The sequence below is a fragment of the Mastigoproctus giganteus genome, chromosome 13 (genome assembly GCF_048544385.1).
Source record: "Mastigoproctus giganteus isolate SK-2022 chromosome 13, ASM4854438v1, whole genome shotgun sequence".
NCBI classification, from domain to species: Eukaryota; Metazoa; Arthropoda; class Arachnida; order Uropygi; family Thelyphonidae; genus Mastigoproctus; species Mastigoproctus giganteus.
In genome coordinates, this window is record NC_143587.1 from 63,320,012 (window position 1) to 63,341,292 (window position 21,281).

General features: G+C 37.3%; 1 protein-coding gene across 1 annotated transcript in view; it reads right to left on the minus strand.

Annotated features, from left to right (window-relative positions):
• Positions 1-13,061: 13,061 nt before the first annotated feature.
• Positions 13,062-21,281, minus strand: part of LOC150076124 (uncharacterized) — an 81,795-nt gene continuing 73,575 nt past the window's right edge. The window contains exon 7 of the mRNA XM_090387101.1: positions 13,062-13,218. Coding sequence (XP_090243227.1) covers positions 13,161-13,218 — 58 coding nt within the window. The 3' untranslated portion in view covers positions 13,062-13,160. The remainder of the gene's footprint in view (positions 13,219-21,281) is intronic.

A 21,281-nucleotide genomic window follows, 5' to 3' on the forward strand; every position in this document is an offset into this window, starting at 1 on the left:
TGAATGGATCGAGCTGGCTTAATGCTGATGGGATTCTTCCTCTTGCTCATATTACAAACCTGAGTTGGCATAAACTGAAATTGAGGAAAGACAGTTGTGGAATAGGATGTGCGGAAATTTGCCTTTAGCCAGTGGGTAGTTGATTGCTGGAACAAACTTCCATCTGTCGTTGTCGAAGTTGTTAACTTAAATAAATTCAATGCAGAACTAGACAAACGTTTGGAATGAATGGATCAGTGAAATTTGGAGGTTTTTTTTTTTCTTAGCTGATGCTGTAGGAGCCTGCTTTATTTCATCGTGTGCCTCTACTAATACTAATGTTCAACATAACGCTAATATACTGTCTGCTCACGGCCTCAATTACCTTGACAAAAATACTAAATCCGAACCCCAATCTATATGCTTTTATATATTTAATAAATGTACATCAACAAAGTTCATAATAATATGTTATTGTAATTTTACTGCAAAAATGAACGTCACCCATTTGTTCATTATTTATTGAGGAAACCAGGATAAAATTTCCTGAAGGAGAATTTCCTGGAAAAAACCTTTTGGGACTTTTTTCGTGATGATTTCCCGAAATATTAAATTATTATTAAATACTAGATAATAATAAATAATTACTGTTATTAAATTTATATAATACCGTGAATAAATGATGGACATTTTTCTTTACGAACTTGAAGCAGTTTAACATTTTCCTTGAAAAACAATCTGTGAGATTTAATTAAAAACGTGACCCCATATTTTAGTTAATCGAAAAATGATTTGCCGTATCTAAAGCGATAATGCTTGAATATTTTATTTTATTTTAAAATTTATAAATGCAGTCGATAAGCCTCTTTGTAAAATGTCCATCTCAAGATTATCATGTTGATATCCAACAGTTAATTAAAATATTGACAAATATTAAAATATATTTGTCAATATTTTAATAAACGAAATGTAATGTATTATGATCCATAAGAAATATGCCTAATATTATATGTTCTTGGTGAACAGGAATTCGATTTTTTTTATCCTGCACACAGACATGGCAGCGCAGAATGGAAGTGTCATTAGTACCACATATCTAATAACTTCAGCTGCCAATTCTCGATTATACCCAAGGTTTAAATTAAGGTGTGTATGACTTAATTATTTATTTTCTTCTGCTATATTATATGTCAAGGTTGTCTAATAGAAGTACGCAGTTTGCACGGAAAATCAGGTGCTCCAGGTTTATACCGCAATATTCCAGAACTGTTTGGTTGAGAAAAAATAAACAAACAAACAAACAAACAAAAATTTCCTTTGCACTGGGCGGTGACAAACTTCACGAAGGTCGTCAAAAAGAAACACAAACAAGACGAATGAGAAAAGTAAACTAAAAGGACTGATCTGTGATAGGCAGGCAGTAGATTGTTACCACAGTGTACTTTGTCCTTTAGTTAGTTTAATAATTAGCGTGTTGATAATTGGTTTATTAGGAATTACCCATCCCAGAACATGCTCAAAGATTTAAATAAATTATTTAAAATTACGAAATACAAGCCTGTGTTACATTTATAAGCTACAGATTGTCACTTACACTGAGCCAGCATTAAAATATGACCACTTACCTAACAAGTCTCCCTCCTTCCCTTAGGAAGATCATGATTTGAACGTGGTGTAGATATTAGCAGAGTTTAGAAATGAATTCCCACTGAGTTATTATCTTCCATGCTACCGACAGAACACCCCACAATTGCACCAGAATGTTCTATGGCAGAGCTACGCTTCATGCTGTCCATTTGATATCATTCTCCAGTTTTTCGACGGGCTGAGATTAGAAGATGAGGTATTCTGCATGTTCTGAAAACCCTATCTATACTTGTGTGACCCTGTGACTCCATGAATTGTCCCGTGAAGGATATCATCGTCCATAGAAAACCCGAACACGGACTGGTATGCTTGATCAGGGGGCTACTTGTAAAGAAGGGTGTGCGGAACCTCTTATGATTAGAAACACATATTTAATAGAAATTCTATTAGAATTTTTTAAAAAAATTCAAACTTATAACATTCATTTATAATAGAAGTGATATCGAGCTAGGGTGTCCCAGGGATGCAGTGTCACTCCGGTATTTTTTTAGAGAGCCAGTGGGCAAGCAAGATGTGGCACTTTTTTAAGATATCAACATCATCATCATCATCAGTCATTTTCAGTCCACTGCAGGATGAAGGTTTCTCTAACTACTTTCCAGTTTCTTCTGTTTTGTGCAATGGCCATCTATTTACTGTCCAAAAACTCATGAATTTCATCTATCCATCTCCGCCGTTGTATTCCAGGTTTATTTCTAGCTCCTCTTGGGTACCATTCTGTTATTTTCTTAGTCCATCTGTCATCATGTCTTCGAACTATGTATCCTGCCCAAGACCATTTTAGTTCTTTAGTTTTGATAAGAATGTCCTTTACTTGAGTTTGCTGCCTAATCCATGTATTTCTCTTCTTATCTAACAGTCTGATTCCCAATATAATTCGTTCCATTCTTCGCTGTGTAGTTCTCAGCTTCTCTTCCATTCTTTTGGTGAGTGCCCAAGTTTCACTTCCATAAGTCATGGTGGGGAGTATACATTGGTTCATTATTTTACGTTTCAGACAAACTGGACAAACTATTGCTCTTCAGTATGTGACTATATTTCCTGAATGCTATCCATCCAAAATTTATTCTTCTCTTGACTTCCAGCAATTTATCATTATTACAGATGATGACTTATCCCAGATAAGTATATGACTCCACCTTTTCAATTACTGCTCCTTCAACCATGATGTCCCTTTCTGTGGCATACTTGTTCATCATTACCTTTGTTTTAGCCATATTCATCTTTAGTCCAAAATCCGTACTAACTGTGCATAATTGATTAAGATTTTCCTCTAATTCTTTGGGATCGTGGCTTATGACCACAATGGTTTAGGTACTCTCCATTCACATTGAGTTCTTTCTGCGACCAGTTTAATCTTTTGAAAGCTTCCTCAAGGGCATCAGTAAACAACTTCGGAGATATTGTGTCTCCTTGTCGAACTCCTTTCTCGATTTTAAATTTCCTACTGTCTTTGTCTAGTCTAATAAAGGAGGTAGCGTTCTCGTATATTTTCTTCAAAATCATAATATATGGGGTATCAATGCCTTGTCTTTCCAGTGCCCGAAACATTGCCTTATGCTGTATGGAGTCAAATGCCTTTTCATAATACACAAATGCTAGGCATAATGGTGTTTTATATTCATTTGCTTTCTCCATTAGCTGTGATATTACGTGAAGGTGATCCATAGTTGAGAATCCTGTCCTAAAGCCAGCTTGCTCTTTCGGTTGATTCTCATCAAGTATTCTTTCTAATCTGTTAGTAACGACCCTTGTGAACAACTTGTAGATGTGGGATAACAAGCTAATTGGTCTATAATTTCCAATTTCTGATTTAACTCCTTTCTTATGCAGCAAAACTATGATTGCATTATTCCACTCCTTAGGCGTCACACCTTTTATAATGCATTTTGTGAAGAGCCTTGCCAGTTTTTGTGTCATATCTCTTCCTCCCAATTTTAACAACTGTACAGTAACTTCATAACCCCCTGGGGCTTTCTGATTCTTCATTTTCTTCAACGCATGTTCTACCTCATCAGTAAGGATATCGGGTATGTCGTATGTGTTAATAATTTGCGATCCATCTTCCCCACTGCTGGCACCATTCCCTCGCTCCTTGTATAATTCTCTATAGTAGTCTTCTGCTATTTGAATTATGCCTTCTCTGCTGTTTATAAGTACACCATCGCTATTCTTCAGTTTCAGTATCATTTGTCTTTCTGTATTACTGCTCATGGCTGCTGATTTAAATACTTTGTTTTCCTTTAATGCTTGTTCTACTTTTCTTGTGTTACATCTTCTTATGTCCTCTCTGAGTCTCTTTCTAATTGCTTTGAATAACTCAGTATACTCAATTTTCTCCTTGTTAGTGTTTAACTTGCTCTCCATTTGTTGTGTTCGGTTCATCATGACAAGTGTTTCTTGACTAATTTTTTCTTCTTTGGATTTCTTTTTCCCTATAGGTTTCTTGGGCTTTATCACTTTCATAAAGTTGTAATGTTCCTCTTCGATACCTTGGTCCTGAGCAGTCTGCAGAAGCTCAAACTTGTTCTTAAGTTCCAGTACATACCGCTATTTTAAGATATAGCGGATAACATGACTCGTTTTCTTATTAAGTTTCCTTATGCAGATTTAAAAGAAAAGGGCTGCTTAGGATTTCCTTTCATTATCAAATGAATTTTTAGTTGATTTATCGAAACTTTACTACACATAAAGGTCAGAAAAATACATATTTATCAGAACGTAAGATCATTATCCAATGAGGAAAACCAACATTACCGAGTACTATTAATCCTTCCTGGATGCAATGCAACTCGTAATGCATATTGGCACTGATTCAAAAAGCGCCTCAGACCCTCTTAAGGAACATCCTTTCATGCCTCAGTTAACTATTTTCTTAAAAAACTAATACCTTGTATACCTTGTTTGGACAGGTCAAGAAATGACTTTAAGTTGTTCCAGGCAAACTCAAGAGGAGATTAGTCAGGATACCTAGCAGTTCATGGAAACATACCGTCATTGCAGAAAAACTATCTGACAACCATAGCGGCATGGGGCTGGGCATTGTCGTGTTGGAACAAAAGGTTATTTCTGTTTTGGAGAAATAAAAAAAAAATTGTGTGTGTGACGAGCACGCATATGGGAAGTTAAGTGAAACTTCTTTAGGAGAACATTATCACTTAACTTCCCTATGAGGAGAAGTTTCACTCCAAAAAATACAGGTCTAAGTACAGTTTAAACGTAACATCGATCTGTGAGATTACCTTGAACATAAACCAGTGGTGGTCGGCTCGTCACGCTACAAACTGCTACGATGGCCAAAGATACTTCGAGGTCTGTTCTAAATAGGACTTTTTTTACTGTTAACTTGCATATTTAATAGCCACTTAAGTATTACCCCCCTGATGCGGTTTGCGTATCCTACCAAATATCATGGAACTCATGCACATATTTATTCAATGAAATCAAGTCTGACCCACCTTTGGCTGTAATGAATGCTTCTATACATTGTGGAAGACTTTCTAGTAATTTCTGGTAGTAATCTGATGATATTGTGCCTCGTTCTTCCTCTACGGCATTGATGAGCTCAGTCAACTAAGAGAACCGTCTTGGCCTTGCCCTAATTCTGCATCGCGTTCTATTTCATCTCAAAAATATTCAGTTGGGTTGAGGTCGGTTTCTGCGCTGGCCACTGCAATATTCCGATGTTATTCTCTTCAAACGACGACTTCACAATGCACGCACAGCGACTAGTGAATCTAGCCCATACCACGAGGAAAAAATCTCCATATCTCCCCTCGTCTTCCTCCGGTTTCCACAGATACACAGTCCAGATTAGGCATGCCTTACAACATGGCATTCGACGCACTGTCGAACGTCGTGGTGCAAAACTATTTTGAAATACAGGAATACGTAGAATGATGAAGAATTTTGTCACTTTAAAAGTTTTGTGGATAAACGTAACTGCTGTTACTGGTAAAAGAGAATCCAAGCCCGTGTAGAAAAAGCTGTCCTTCATATGAAACAGTTTATTCAGTCGTCTCTCACTGGGACAGCATTGAATCTTCTCATTACGCATGACGTGGCATCGCCTTCAGTTTACCAATGTTTTACAAGAGTGACTGCACTAATATTTTCCTTGCAGTGCATGATAGCGCAGCTCTGACTTATGAGAGACATCTTCCTCATCCTCACGAGACATCTTCCTGTAATGGCGGTTAAGAGAAGCTTATCGTACAAAGAGCGTGGATGACATGGAAGATATTATGAAACCAATATTTTAAGAACGTTTTTCAAAATATGTTACGAGCAGTGATAGCGAACATGGCAATCAAAAATGCTGGAAGGTATCTTAAGGTTTAAAATTGGTCGCATAAATCTTTATTAAATACCCCATCTCTCAGAGTTTTCTTAAAGAATTTTGCAAAGATTAAAATATTTATAAGCATTTGAAAATAATTATCGACTTATAATAAATCCTGTACAACTTAATGTCTTAAAGGTACAGATGTTCTTCTCTAAAATGGGGAGGGGAAGTCAACCGACCAGTTCTTTTCACTAGACAACGCATTTATTGATACCTTGCAACACTGTTATTGCACCAGACCTGCTGAAGGAAATGTTAAACAAAACAGCGAGGACGGTTTCGCATTGTGATTTAATGAAGGAAATGATGATGATCAGACTGAGTGAGCAGAATAACACACTTATCTTTGAAAGAGGGGATTTCAACCGTCGTAAGTATGGCATATAAAGAGTTTTTGGTTCTTGAGTGTTGTTTAATATGCTACGTTGAGACAAGTACTTTATTCGTGCTATCTCGTGGAATTCACCTGAGGGCTTACGGTAAAGTATCTAACAATTCTCAGTACAAGTGTCACGGGGATAAATGCTGCCAGGGAACTTTCGATAGTTTCAAGTGCCTTTTCCTGGTTTACTATTGCGTGTCCTCGAATTTGCTAGCTGGAAAAACCAGCTAGAAGAGTGACAGCTACTGATCTGAGGGCAGCCGTTTCTGAACATTAGTTGCAACTGTGTGACATTTGAATGCATTTCTGTTACCTATTGAGATGAATAAAATTCCGGAATACCTTTCATTTAGAAGAAGGCGTCTTATTACGTGTATCATTATTTCCGCAAAAGTACTAGCCTCATGGGTAACGAAGTGCGTGGCGTCGTCGCTCTTCTACGATATGGTAAAAGCCCAGTTCGATTCCCATTACCAACCCAAATTGTCTCTCATTCCATCCCGAATGTGGCGCAATGCGCCTACAGCAACAACCAACAACTATACACTATTCAATCGCCAGCGCAGGTTATATGAAACATTCGTCTTGTTCATTGCTCTACTTCAATGCAGATTATTGAAAATTTGAAATAGGTTTATAAAATAACGCTATGCTGCGTTATGTTTTACCATCGACAGTCTGGAAACGACGTGGTCCCTCCAGTGATAGTGACAGCACTCGAGCTTACGCTCTTTAGAAACTATCGGATAAAGTAATTGGATAATATTACCCGTTAGGCGAATCCGACGTCCATTAAAAACTCAAACGCGCCTCTATGACCAGTTCCCAAACTATTTAGTTCCATCATCAGAGAGCAGCTGGCTTTCATTAGCGTCATCGTGTAGATCGGTAAACGAATGTATTGAATCTAAACGGACAGCCAAACAGCTGGCCTGAAGAAGACTTCCAATTAGAAATGTATCTTACGTCACGGATATATTAAAGTCCAAGCATTCTCACTGTCATTGGAGGGAAAACAGTGTCCCCAGATGGTTGTGGGTAAACCATGATGCAGAGTAGCATTGATTTATGAAACTATTTCAATTCAACCTCCTATGTTTCTTGTTTTTTCGCTACTCGCACTTCTTTTGACTCTACGATGGCTTAACTCGTCTTGTGTTGTTCTTGATGTTATTCGGTTTGAGGAGCAACATGGCGACTAAGGCCATGTTGCTCCGTGTATATTGTCTGTGAATTGCGTTTGTCTTGAGGTCGATTTTCTGTTTGTTCGATGAAAACTCAAGTTTCCCGGAAAAAAAACCATGCTACCCTCGCCTGAGACCAACTAACTTAGCCACATTGTGAAAAATACTCATAAAAATTTCTCCCGTTATCGATAGGATTCGAACTCAGGTCTTTTCTACCCGGTGTGGAGAGGACAGCAATCCTACAAACTGTGCTACCCACGAGGACAGCTCGCCATTTATTACGCTGGACGTACATTCTCCACTCTTCTGGTCGTATTTCAATTTCCACCTATACCAATTCTTAATTTTACTTAAATAAGAAAGAAAATAAAAATACAGAAACCCTAAATTTTCGGATGTCGATTTAACAATCTTCCGATTTAAAAGACGAAAAAACATTGACAGGCACCACAGCGTATTTCGAGTGTGCTCAAAACTTTCAATTTAAAGGAAATTCGATAATAATGGACACACCCTTCCTCCCATCAGTCCACAAAATAGAGGGGGTTTGCTCTAATGAAAATTACAATCCAAATATAAGAATAAAATCACATCCAGCTTTTTGCAGTAATTTAAAATTGGAATCCACTCAGTCAAATGAAAATTTATAAAATTTAAAACATACTACATACGTAGAACTAATCTGAATATTCTATAATCACAATCAAGCTTAATAATAAATTTTTCAAAAACATTTCTTTCTCATTCAATCTCTTTTCAGTCAACTCACTAATTTTGAAATGCATGCGTAGGTCGCGTTTGACCAAAGTTTCGTACCAGCTGTTGCTTGTCTTCTAATGATTCTTATCTCCTCGTATGTTGAGCAATTTCATAAGGGCCTGAGTTCGTCAACTAGCAGAGAAAATTGCAGAAAGTTTCATAACAGTGTTCTTGTAAAACACGTGTTAATCACACAGACGTGCTAACCTTGCTGAAAATGGGCTCATTTTGCGGCTTTTGGAGTAAATTATTTTCCATATATTTTTCTTTCTTTCTTTTATAAGATTCTTATTTTTAAAGGATACTGTTTGATGCGGATTATTGTATATCATTGGATAATTATGAACGTATAAAAGGAATGAGAAGCATAAAAATATAGTTTTTTGAATCGAAATAAAACGGACTAAACTGTTTTTAAAATATGTTTATGTATGTTCTAAATATACACTAACACTGAAAGGACAGTAGTAAAGTGCATAAAGCGAACTTTAGAACTAGTCTTGTAGCCGCTTGATGTGCTTGTCCAAGGACAATTTATACGCATGGGCTGAAGTTGTGAAACTTGGCTGAATCACGTGTAAGATTTAAAAAGAAAAAAAAAAAACACAAAACATAACAAAGACGCAAAGATTATCGTGCTTAGGTATGATGAAGTAAACATTCATTTTACCTAATATATACCCTTAAAATTTTGATTGTCATAACAGTTAAAGCACAACAATTTTCGATCAATTTATAAAAAGAAAAAAATATCTAAACTGTCATCACTGATTGCCAATCTACAGAGTGTGACCAAAATAATCGAAACGCCTGATATGAAAGTAGCAATTTTTGTAATGGCTGTAGTCATACAGCCATTACACTGCTCGACGACAGAATTAATAGAACACGTGGTGTAACTCGTGCATCTTGTGTTGTTGTAGTAGCGTTTTAGGAGCATCAGCGACTAAAGACATGTTGCAGACAAGACAGAAGAAGTGGAGGAGTTATGCTCTTAGTTAAGAAGAATATTAAACCTTAGGCAGTAGATCTAGTTGACTTGGGTGACGAGTGCAATGCTGAGCAGTTTGTGTGATATAAACACTGGAAAAACAAAATTGAGAGTAGAGGTATGTTTATAGGCCTAATGACTTTGATGAGTATACCAAACAAGCAAGGAACTAGAGTTGGACAACAAATAAGAATGTCTCATAATGGGGGATTTTAACTTTCCAGACATTGACTGTAATTTGTGGGTTGGTCACTCAAACACTAGCAAGACTTTTCTGGATTTCTTGGTTGACTTTTCTCTCCAGCAGCATTTTAGAGAGGCAACAAGAAGAAGCAATATTCTTGATCTAGTTATCAGTAGTGATTCTTCATGAAGCATGAACCTGTAAGTAAAAGACACACTGGGTGGCAGTGTATACAGTGTAGTAATGTGGAATTTAATTAAAGACATAACTACTGTCAATAGTAAAGGAAAAGGTTTTTTATTTCGTAAGGGTGATCACAGAGGCCTCAGACAGTTTTTAAATTGTGTGCAGTGGGACCAACTGATGACGTTAACAGCAAATTCTGAATGGGAGGTATTCAGAGAAGTAATCAAGGAAGCTACTAGCTTTTCATACCAACAAAGAAGTACTGTTCAAGGCTCAGACCTAAATGAATGTTAGGTGAATTATTGGGACATGTGGAAGAGAAGAAAAATGCATGGGATGCATATAAATTATCAGGTGACACAGAAGCCTACGGTAGATATAAGCTAGTCTGTAATCAAGTCACAAAGGAGGTTAGGCAAGCTAAGGCAGATTATGAGAAGTCTCTGGCAAAGGAAACAGCAAAGACTTCTATGGTTATATTAACAGTAGGAGGAAGGGTTGAATCACATTGAGTCACTTCATGTCTATAGTGTTACTATTGATGATCCTGCTCAGGTTGCGGACAAATTGAATTGGTATTTTGTATCTACATTCACACTTTAGGAATTTTTTAGGGAAGGGGATGCCAGAAGTTTATCAAATTCTGACGAGGAGCTAAATGACTTTGTGATAACTGAAAAGAAAGTAGAGAAGAAATTGTTGACGACAGACGTAAAAAAGGCAGTTGGGACTGATACTGATGTAATCTACTAATTATATTAAGGGAGGCAGCGGAGGAGGTATGTTTTTTTTTTTTTTTTTTTTTTGCTTTTAATAGGGTTTTAGGAGCATCAGCGACTAGGGCAATATTACTCCGTGTATATTGTCTGTAAATTGCGTGTGTTGTATGGTCGATTTTCTGTTTGCTGGACGTAAACCTGAGTTTTCGGGAGAAAAAACCGTGCTACCCTCACCTGATACCGACTAACTCTGTCATGTTGTGATAAAGGCCAATAAAAATTCCTGTCGTCATCAACGGGACTAGAACCCCGTTCTTTTCCACCCGGTGTGGGGGAGTACAGCGATTCTACCAACTGTCCTACCCACGTTAAATGAGAGAAGATAGGATGTAGTTAAATAACCATTTCTCTTCATGGGCTACTAGTGAGGCGCCATAGGGTTTAGTATTAGATCCCTTAGTGTTTCTGATATTTATTAATAACATTGATGATAGTATGACAAATATGAATGCGAACTTTGCTGATGAAAGCGAAATGAAAGTGAACAACGTGGTTATTGACAAGATGAATCAATAACATGGTTCTGCTACTTCAACCAGTTATACATTAGTTCGATGGTCAAAAAATAGGGCAGTTTTTTTGAACAGTGAATTTTGCATTACCAGTTGAGGAACAATATTGGTAATGCAAAGCCTACAATTTGGGCAGTGATAATGCTAGGATAATTTATTGCTTTTATTACTGTGGGCTTTAATAATAGGGGATTTCATGGGATTCTGTCAATGATATATAGGACTCATTATATGTATATAATGAATCCTACATTCAATTTTTTCGCCCTCGTGGGTAGCACATTTGGTATAATCGCCGTCCTCCACACACACACTAGGTGGAAAAGACCCGAGTTCGAGTCCCCTCAATGAACTGAAAATTTTTTATGAGCCTTTTTCACAACGTAGCTGAGTTAGTCGGTCTCAGACGTGGGAATCATGTTTTTTTCTCCCGGAAACTCGGGTTTTTCGTCCAGCAAACAGATAATCGACCACAGAACACACGTAATTTACAGACAGTATACACTGAACAATATGGCCTTAGTCGCTGATGCCTCTAAAACCCTACAAAAAGATACCATTTTGCCACCCGTTATATATATACAGTATAAGCGAGTGACAACAACTGATTGCGGAATTTGAGGCTTTAAAAGGGCTAAGTAAACTAAGCATGAAGAAAAGTAGCTAGAGTGCCATTTCTCTAACAAACACACAAGAGAACTAAATTTAAATTAAGAAAGGACAGTTTCAGGCTCGGTGTAAAAAACAATTCGTATAGCTAAAGAGTAATTAGTAGAAACAAATATCCAACTAATGTGTGGAACGGAAAAGCTTATGTAGTTAAATATAGATTCAATGAATAGTTAGATGAAACATAAAAGAAATAAACACTATATGGTTTTCAGTTACAAATTTATTAAAAATTAGCAGGTAGATCACAGGAAGAGGACCTCTATAATTAGTTACTGTACATTTGTATCCTTCGTCTTCATTTGTGACTCTAAATTGCCTGTATTCTTATGTTCGGTTGTTCTAACTGGCGGATGAAAAACCAGACTTTATGAATAGCAAACCACGTTTGAACCAAACTAGTACTCACTCCAAACCTCTCAAAATAAAGAATGTTATGAGATTCAGATATAACTTCTGTTATGATCCCTAACTGTGGTGCTTTTGGTCTTTACTCCTTCTGAAAGCACTCTTCGCTACAAGATTTTCTAAAATGATATGTTTAAAACTACTACACCTACTTTCTCTTCTCAGACTTGTCTGATGAAGGTCTGAGTGCTTTTGGGTAATGGTTGGAGCCTTGCCAGAAGCGTACTGGACTTTACAGGAAAAAAAACAGATATTGTCCACGAATCTTTCATTATTTCCATTGTATTCTGAAAGCGTTTGTCGGGTAAGGTGTGTTGCAGCATTAAAGACAAGATTAAAATACGATGATACGGGAGAAAGATAAAAACTGTAGATATGAACGAAAAACGTGTTTCAGAGGTAAGGGGAAAAAATGAAATTATTGTTCAGAAACCGGGCGGTGGCTGTTACTTCTTGGGGCAATTTCCATTCGCGAAGGCCATCTGCTAACGTTGACCCCTGATTACGCTGTGTGTAGCTTACGACCAATTCCAAAGTTAGCCTTCGTATCCGACGAAAGTTCTCGCTGCCGAGACGACTACAGTAAGACAATAAACCCCTTGGGTACAAGGTCGATATTAAGTTGGCAAGACGAAAAGCCCGCGATACATAGCTATTAAATCTTAGAATTTTTTCCACTTCACGTAGTGCTGGCCAACTGGACTAATTTAATAGCTGTTTGAGCGACCTACATTGACGCCCGTTAGCACACATGAGTGAGGGTAAAAAATTCTCTATCTTCAACGGCCTTTCTCTTTCACTAACTGCAAACGTCACCGTATCAGCTTTGAGCAGAACTTCAGGGGGTTTCCTGCTTACCAGAGATTAGTCACGAATATAAGGTCAGCATCAGGAGTCCCATTTTTGCCGTCTCTGTTACTATGGTAACGATCGGGTATGTTATCCTCTTAAAATTAATCTCCTCCGAAGTTCAGAATAAATTTGATTTTTATTTATTAATTGTATTAATACATGTTTTTCATTGTAAGGAATTTATAGAAAAAGAGAGACAAGGCTTGATTTAGAAAACAGGATTTTAGAGAATGATCACTTTACAGGGATTGAACTGAGATAACCAAGATTGTTTTCCACATTAATTAGACGTCGGTTGCTCCTCGCAGAATGACCTAGGCATTTTCTGGGTCTTTTTCCTGAAATAATAAAACAAAAAGATATTTATTGTCAATGAAATAAAGTTTAAATTAAAGAGAAACTTCCCCACTAGTCATTAAAAAAAAAACACGTTAACACGAAACAGAATTTTTGGAATGTTATCATAATTAGAATGACACTAATTAGTTAAAAGCTTCATAAATAATTCTTTTAATTGCATCGCTGTTTTAAGTACTTTTTCTAAGTTAAAATATAAGTCGTTGGAAAGGTATAATCGGATAATTATGAACGTGTAATGGTACGTGAGCGGTTGAAAACAATTACAAGTCGTTATATACGCTTGTGTGCCATGTTACGAAACTTGTGTGGAGTCTTCAAGACGTGTATGAAAATTTAGGGCAAGTAACAGGTGTTCTGTCAAGGAACAAATTCTAAACGGTTTGCTCTTTTAATATTGTACTCATGCGCATTAATAAATGTATTATCTATCGATGCCCTTGTTTTGACGTACTTGAGGAAATCCTCTATCTTCTGAATCGAGTTATTTTCAACATACTGTTATGAAAATGGATGGGTGCTGCTTTTTTGATGAAAATAGTGCAAGTTATAGATTTAGTTTCGTACTATATCCGTGACAAATGCACTAACAGTTGACCTCTTTCCAGAGGGGTCGACTGTTAAAATAGTGAAGACATAAGTAGTGATTTGAGATTATTTTATTATTTTTGTTTACATTCCAGACTGAATACGTGTTATAATTACTATCATTATACGTTATTTGACTTCGTTAAATATTACTGTATATTATATTAGTTATTGTGTTGTTATTCAAGTTTCTTAAGACGTTTTGTTTTAAAGTGATGATAGTAATAGTCAAAATAAACATTTTATTTACAATAATATACAATAGTTTTAGTATAATTTTTAAAATTATTTCGGTAACTCCCTGTCTAATTAAAGCATCTTTATTTTAAAACGATACTTTTTTTTAGGCGCGTTGCATGTATACATAATGCATCTGTTGTCTTCACCATGTTCGTCCGTCTGTCCATTCGCATGTAACAACATGATTCCTAATGGGCGGATTGTCATGAAATTTTATATTTGGGTCTCTTAAAAAGATTTGTCGAGTCAATCCGAATTTCATTAAAACTGGCTCATTAGAAATCCGGTAATTATTACTTCTTTATTTTATTTTATATTCTCCTCCTTGTGTAATTACTCGACTCGTAGTGGATGGATTTTTTTCAATTTTTTTTATTTCAGCCTTTTAGAAATATTTGTCCATCCTTTCCAAATTTCATTAAATTGGATTAATAGAAATCCGGAAATTATTATTTTTAATTATTAGTTTGCATAAGTAAAGACTTCTTTAATGAAGTAATTAATGAATTCAATAAATGAAGTAATTCAGAATCATCTAGACAAGGCTGAAATTATACTTCAGATAGAGCATGGGTTGTTTACGGGGAGATATTGTCTGACCAATTTGATTAGATGCTACGACGTGGTCACAAAGGAACTGGATACATAAAATAATTTTAATATCATATAGAGTACTTGAATTTCACGAAGCTTTTGATACTGTTGTACATAAAAGACTGCTGTACAAATAGGAGCAGTGGGGGATTAACGGCCAGTTGCTGCTGTGGATAAAGGGATGGTTCAGTGGGAGAAGAAAGAGAGTAGTAATCAATGAACATTGCTCTTCATGGAGTAATGTTATTAGTGGAGTCCCCCAGGGCTCGGTGTTGGGTCCATTGTTGTTTTCTGTATTTATCAATGTTATTGATGAAGGCATATCAGGCTTAATGTCCAAGTTTGCAGATAATACAAAGGTTGGCATGGTGGTTAATGACAAGAATGATGGTAGGCTACTACAATAGGATCTAGAAAAGTAAGGTAGATGGGCTGAGAAATGGCAACTGGATTTTAACGTTGACAAATGCAAGGCAAAAGACCTGGGGGTAATTGTACAGTTGGATATGAAGTTCCCTGAGCGATGTAGGCAGGTTTTCAAAACAGCTCATGGGGTTTTATCAATGATATACAGAAACCTTGCTAGCAGGGATAAGGAGATGATATGCGGTTGTATAAGCAATTGTCATGCCACAACTTGAGTACTGGATACAGCTTTGGAGGCCTCATTTTAGGAAGGATATTGACTGATGGAATGGTACAGAGAAGGGCAACAAGATTGGTGAGGGGAAGAAAAGGGTGCTCCTACCAAGAAAGGCTTCAGCTCTGAAATTTGCAGGATTTGGAGACTAGGCATCCGTGAGGTGACCTGACTAAGGGATTTATTGCTTTGAATGGATTGAGTAAGCACGATGCTGATGGTATCCTTCCCCTTGCTGAGACTACACACATGAGGGGACACAAATTCAAATTGAAGAAGGACAGTTGCTGAATTGATGTGCGGAAGTTTGCTTTTAGCTAGCAGGTATTTAATTGCTTTAACAAATTTGATTTGTTGTTGTGGAAGTTGATAGCTTAAATAAATTCGCAGAAGAACTAAACAAACTATTGGAGGGAATAAATGAGATGGGAAGTGGCGGATTTTTTTTTTTTTTTTTTTGGCTGATGTCATATAAAGTTGTTTTCTTGCATCATTTGCCTCTACTAATGCTAATGCGAATATTGTTTGTTGCCATGCGTTGATTGGAGGAATGAACGGGCAATATGGCGGATGAGCAGAAGCCAAATATTCTGAATTCGCACGTAAAAGTCGGTTGTTGCTTTTGGCAATTTTTTGTTATAAATTATGTAATGAAAAGTGTGTAATGTAATGAAAATGCAATACAATAAATAAAATCTTCTGAATGACGATAAGTTAACAGAATATTCATTTTAAAGAATTGGTGATTCTAAATTTCACTGGGAAAGAAAATATGTTTTTTTTTTTTTTGTTTTCTGAAATTTTGACTTTTCAAAATAATCGATTCAATTGGCACCGCATTGTGCAAACACAAATAATAGCATTAAAAAAAAAGTCTGTACCACGTACATGTGTCCTGCTACTAGCATCTTTATCGTATTTTACATTTAAGAGTCATCAGCACGACGTTTTAATTTTCAGATATTAATAAAATTCATGGATAATAATACAGTATTTTTGTTAGGGAATCGGCTTCTGTGGCCATAATGTACCTCCAAAAGCTTTTGCATTTTCTACTCTGATCCAAGGCGTAGGCGGGATTCGAACCCACAACTGTTGGGTTCTTAGGTAGGCACTTTACCCACCTGGCTAGCCCGGTCGGCATAATAGAGTATAACAATGTTTTTATCTTATTAATAACAATTACATATCGGTTACTAAAAGTATTGGTCTGTGATGACTAAAGGTGGAATAGGACCAGGGTATGTCTGCCAGGGGCAAAGGTTGATGACGTTGTAGAGCAGATATCATCTTTTAAGGGCACAAAAGGTGATATCATTGTACACGTTGGTGCTAATGACATTAAGAGTAGGAGATCTGCGGATTTACTACGCAAGTACGGGTTAATGTTGAAAAAAAGTAGCGAGTTAGAGTTAAATTTGAAAGTCTGCAATCCTCCCCAGACACGATAGGAGGGAGCAGATGATGAGAGCCTTGTCAATCAGTTCAGCCCTGGAGAGATTGTGCAGGGCTCATGGGGTAGAATTTTTCTCAGCCTGGTCTGTACTTCTTAACAGGAGAGACTGCTTCTACAGGGATGGGATACCCTTAAATAGAAAGGGTGCAAGAATATTTGCTCATGCTATCAAGGCAATGTTAGATGGGTCTGAAAACTGCTAGCTTGGAGGGATTCACAGACTAATAGATTAAAAGCAGCCCGGAAAGCCAGTTGCTGGAGATTTCAGGAACTGCTGGGGTCATGAAACAAGTAAATACACAGGCTGTATAAGGGTAACTAAGAGTAAATACAGGTGCTTGTATACTTGAATGTACACCAATAGTTACTAAATTTGATGAATTTGAAGTGTTGGTCAAGACATACAAGGCGGATATTGTTGGGATATCAGAGACATGGTGTCACACAGATATAAGGGATGCAGAATTGGGATTTGGGGAGTACAATGTGTACAGAAAGGATAGACAGGGTAGGACGAGGAGGAGGAGGGATTATGCTGTTAGTTAAGAAACACATAAAATCTAAGGAAGTGCAATTTTGAGTCTGTTTCGTGTAACATAAGCACTGAGAAAGCAAAAATGAGGGTAGGAGTTTGTTATAGGCTCAATGACTCTGATGAGTACAATGAACAATTATACAAAGAAATAGAGTGGGCCAGTAAATCAGAGTGTCTTATAATGGAGGAGTTTAACTTCCCAGATATAGACTGGAACTTGTGGGTTGGTCACTCGCACACTAGTCAGACTTTTGTGGATTTATTGGATGATTGTTTTCTGCAGCAGCATGTTCGAGAGGCAACAAGAGGAAGTAACTCTCTTGACCTGATTATAGCAGTGATAATTCATGCACTAAGAATTTACAGATAAAGGAACCAATAGGTGGCAGTGATCACAGTGTACTAATTTGGGATTTACTTAAAGATGTAACTACCATTAGGGGTAAAGAAAAGGGTTTTTGCTTTCGTAAAGGCGACTACAGTAGTCTCGGATAGTTTTTTAGGTTCTATACAGTGGGACCAACTGATGATGTTACCAACAGCAAATTCTAAATGGGAAGCATTCAAGGAAGCAATTTGGAAGTCACTAGACTTTTTGTTCCAACTAAGAAATACTGTTCAATGTTTAGGCCAAAATGGATGTCAGATGAATTAAAGAGACTTGTGGCAAAGAAGAAAAATGCATGGGATGCACATAAATTGTCAGGCGACACAGAAGCCTATGGCAGATATAAGGTAGGTAGTCTGTAATCAAGTCCCAAAGGAGGTTAGGCGAGCGAAGGCAGATTATGAAAAATCTTTGGCAAAGGATGCAAAGAAAAACAGCAAACACTTCTTTACTTGTGTAAACTCTAAAAGGAAGGGGATGAATCAGATTAGTCCACTTGATATCAATAGTTTGACTGTAGATGATCATTCTCAGATACCTGCCGAACTAAATGAGTATTTTGCATCTACCTTTGTATTATCACATGAGGAGTTATTCAAGGAGGAGAGGGCCAGATGTTCATCAAACTCTAACAGGGAGTTAAATGATTTTGTAATGACGGAGAGCAAAGTGGAGGAGAAATTGTTGAAGATAAACATAAGAAAGGCACTTGGGGGTGGATGGGATCTATCCGGTTATATTAAAGGAGGTGGCAAAGGAAGTAAGAAAACCCTTAGCCATAATTATTAGAGCACCCTTGGACTCAGGGGAAGTCCCCACGGACTGGAATGTGCAAATGTATGACCAATGCACAAAGGGTGACACGAGTAATTACAGACCTGTTAGTTTGCTTCTGTTCCAGGGAAAATAATGGAGTCATTGGTTAAAGAAGCATTGCAGGATCATCTAGACAAGACAGCAGTAATAATTCAGACACAGCATGATTTTGTCAAGGGGAAGTCTTGTCTGGACAATTTGATTGGATAGTATGATGTGGAACTAGATGCAAAAAATAATTTTGATATCATATATTTGGATTTCAGGAAAGCTTTTGATATTGTTGTACAGGGAAGACTACTGTACAAATTGCAGCAGTATGGCATTAAAGGCAGGCTGCTACAATGGATAAAAGGATGGTTGAGTGGGAGAAGACAGAGGGTGGTAATCAATGGGTGCTGCTCTTCGTGGACTAATGTTATTTGTGGAGTTCCACAGGGTTCGGTGTTGGGTCCAATGTTGTTTTGTATATTTATCAATGATATTGATGAAGGTATATCAGGCTTAGTGTCGAAGTTTGCAGATGATGCAGAGGTTGGCAGGGTTGTTAATAACAGTAATAACAGTATGCTGCTGCAACAGAATCTGGAAAAGTTGGGTAGCTGGGCTGAGAATTGGCAACTGAAGCTTAACCTTGACACATGAAAAGTACTGCATATGGGTAGAAGTAACCCCAGAGAAACGTACCAACTGTGTGGTACTACATTTAGGGGGTGGTAGAAAATGAAACAGACCTGGGGGTAATTGTGCAGTCAGATATGAAGTTTTCTGAGCAATGCAGACAGGCTGCCAGGGCAGGTCATGGGGTTTTGTCAATGATATACAGGAACTTTGCTAGCAGGGAGAAGGAGGTGATTATTCCTCTGTATAAGGCAATGGTCAGGCCACGCCTTGAATACTGCGTACAGGTCTGGAGGCCTCATTTTAGGAAGGATGTAGATTTCTTTGAGCGTGTACAGAGAAAGGCAACAAGATTGGTGAGGGGAATGAAGGGATCCTCTTACCAAGAGAGGCTTAAGTTCTGCAAAATGCAGTGGCTACAGACGGCACCTGCTGGGTGATCTGATTGAGGTGTATAAGGCCTTGAATGGGTTGTGCACGCTGAATTCTGATGGGATCCTTCCACTTGTTCGGATTACGAACCTAAGGGGGCATAAATTCAAATTAAGAAAGCACAAATGTGGAATAGATGTGCGGAAATTTACGTTTAGCCAGCGGGTGGTTAATTGCTGGAACAAACTTCCATCTGTCGTTGTGGAAGTTGATAGGTTAAATAAATTTAAGGAGGAATTGGACAGGCATTTGGAGGGAATGGTGTGATTTTTTTTTTTTTTTTTTTGGCTGATGCTGCATAAGCTCATACACTTGCTTTCTTGCATCACATGCCACTACCACTACTACTACTTGAAACCAGATGCGTTTTCGAATTAACGCATTTCCAAGTTTCCGAAATATCTTAAAACTTTAATATTTCTGTTTGTTTCCAAATTATTACGCAAGATAATTTTCCTCGATCAGTTGCGTTCGTATTTTCCAATATCCTGAAAAAACTATTGCGATTATCAGAGGTTTGAAAGTTTTTCCTCTATTATAGAGGTAAGATGAAGCTCTGTTCAAAATTTCATTAAATTTGGTCTAGTAGAAGATAAATTATTGTTGCCATCATGATTCCAACAATACAAATTACAACAATTTGCCTCTGGCGGAAGATGACGTCACTTCCGTATGACGGTTTTTTTTACAAAAAGTTTGGAATAATGACAGTAAAAACGTTTTTAACGTCAATAACGTACATCAATATTAAAATAAATACGGCAGTGTGAGCAAGGAAAGGTAAAGGTCTTCTGCTACATTACTTTAGTTTAGCATTCGAATACTATAACTGAAACCTTTACAAAAATTATATGCAGCGCCGTACCACAAGTGAAGATAATTTTATCGAAATTCAGGTTCTATTAAATAGTAATAATCTGGTTTGAGAGATTCTTAACGATGCTCGAATGCATTAAGTACTGCGAATAAAACAACCTGGGGAGGGGGGAAATTCTCATAAGATATTTCTAAGAAGAATGTGCGTCTTACAACACTCACCGTAGGCGACTCTTCCCGGTAACTGATGTCGCCACTTCTTAATGGGCCGAAGCTGATAGAAAGCTAATTCGGAGATATTTTCATGGTCACTACGAGCGTTAATTGTATATCAATTGATTTTGTGGAAGGGGGAAGAAGTAGGTGTTGGTAATAAGTTTTCCTGATGAGAAACGACTTTCGTCATCCAGTTAGGCAGGTGCACCAATAAAGTGCTTTCGTAAACTCAACTGACTTGTGATCTGGTTGTCCTTCGTCTTTTTCTTTCCTTTCCACAGTTAGCTTCGAACATTAGTTTTGCACAGTATTGGCATGCGTAGTCTTATGTTTGCTTAGGCCAGTTAGCATATATGTGCCTGTTGTCTTCGTTCTGTTCACGTGTAATAACTCAGCTGCCAGTAGATAGACTTTAATGAAATTTTATATTTGGTTCTTTTAGAAATATCTGTCGAGCCATGATAAACTTCATTAAAATCAGACCAATAGAAATGTGACAATAATTATTTCTTTGTGCGTCCGTCCGTCCGTCCGCCTGTAATAAGTCCCTTTTATAACGATTTCCCGAGATGTCCCAAATTCCATTAAAATCGGAACAATAGAAATCCGGCAATTGCAGGTGAAGTACTGCATGTCGTTTGTTGCTGGTGCGCTGATTGGAAAATTGAGTAATATGGCGGATGAGCAGAAAAGAAATGTTTT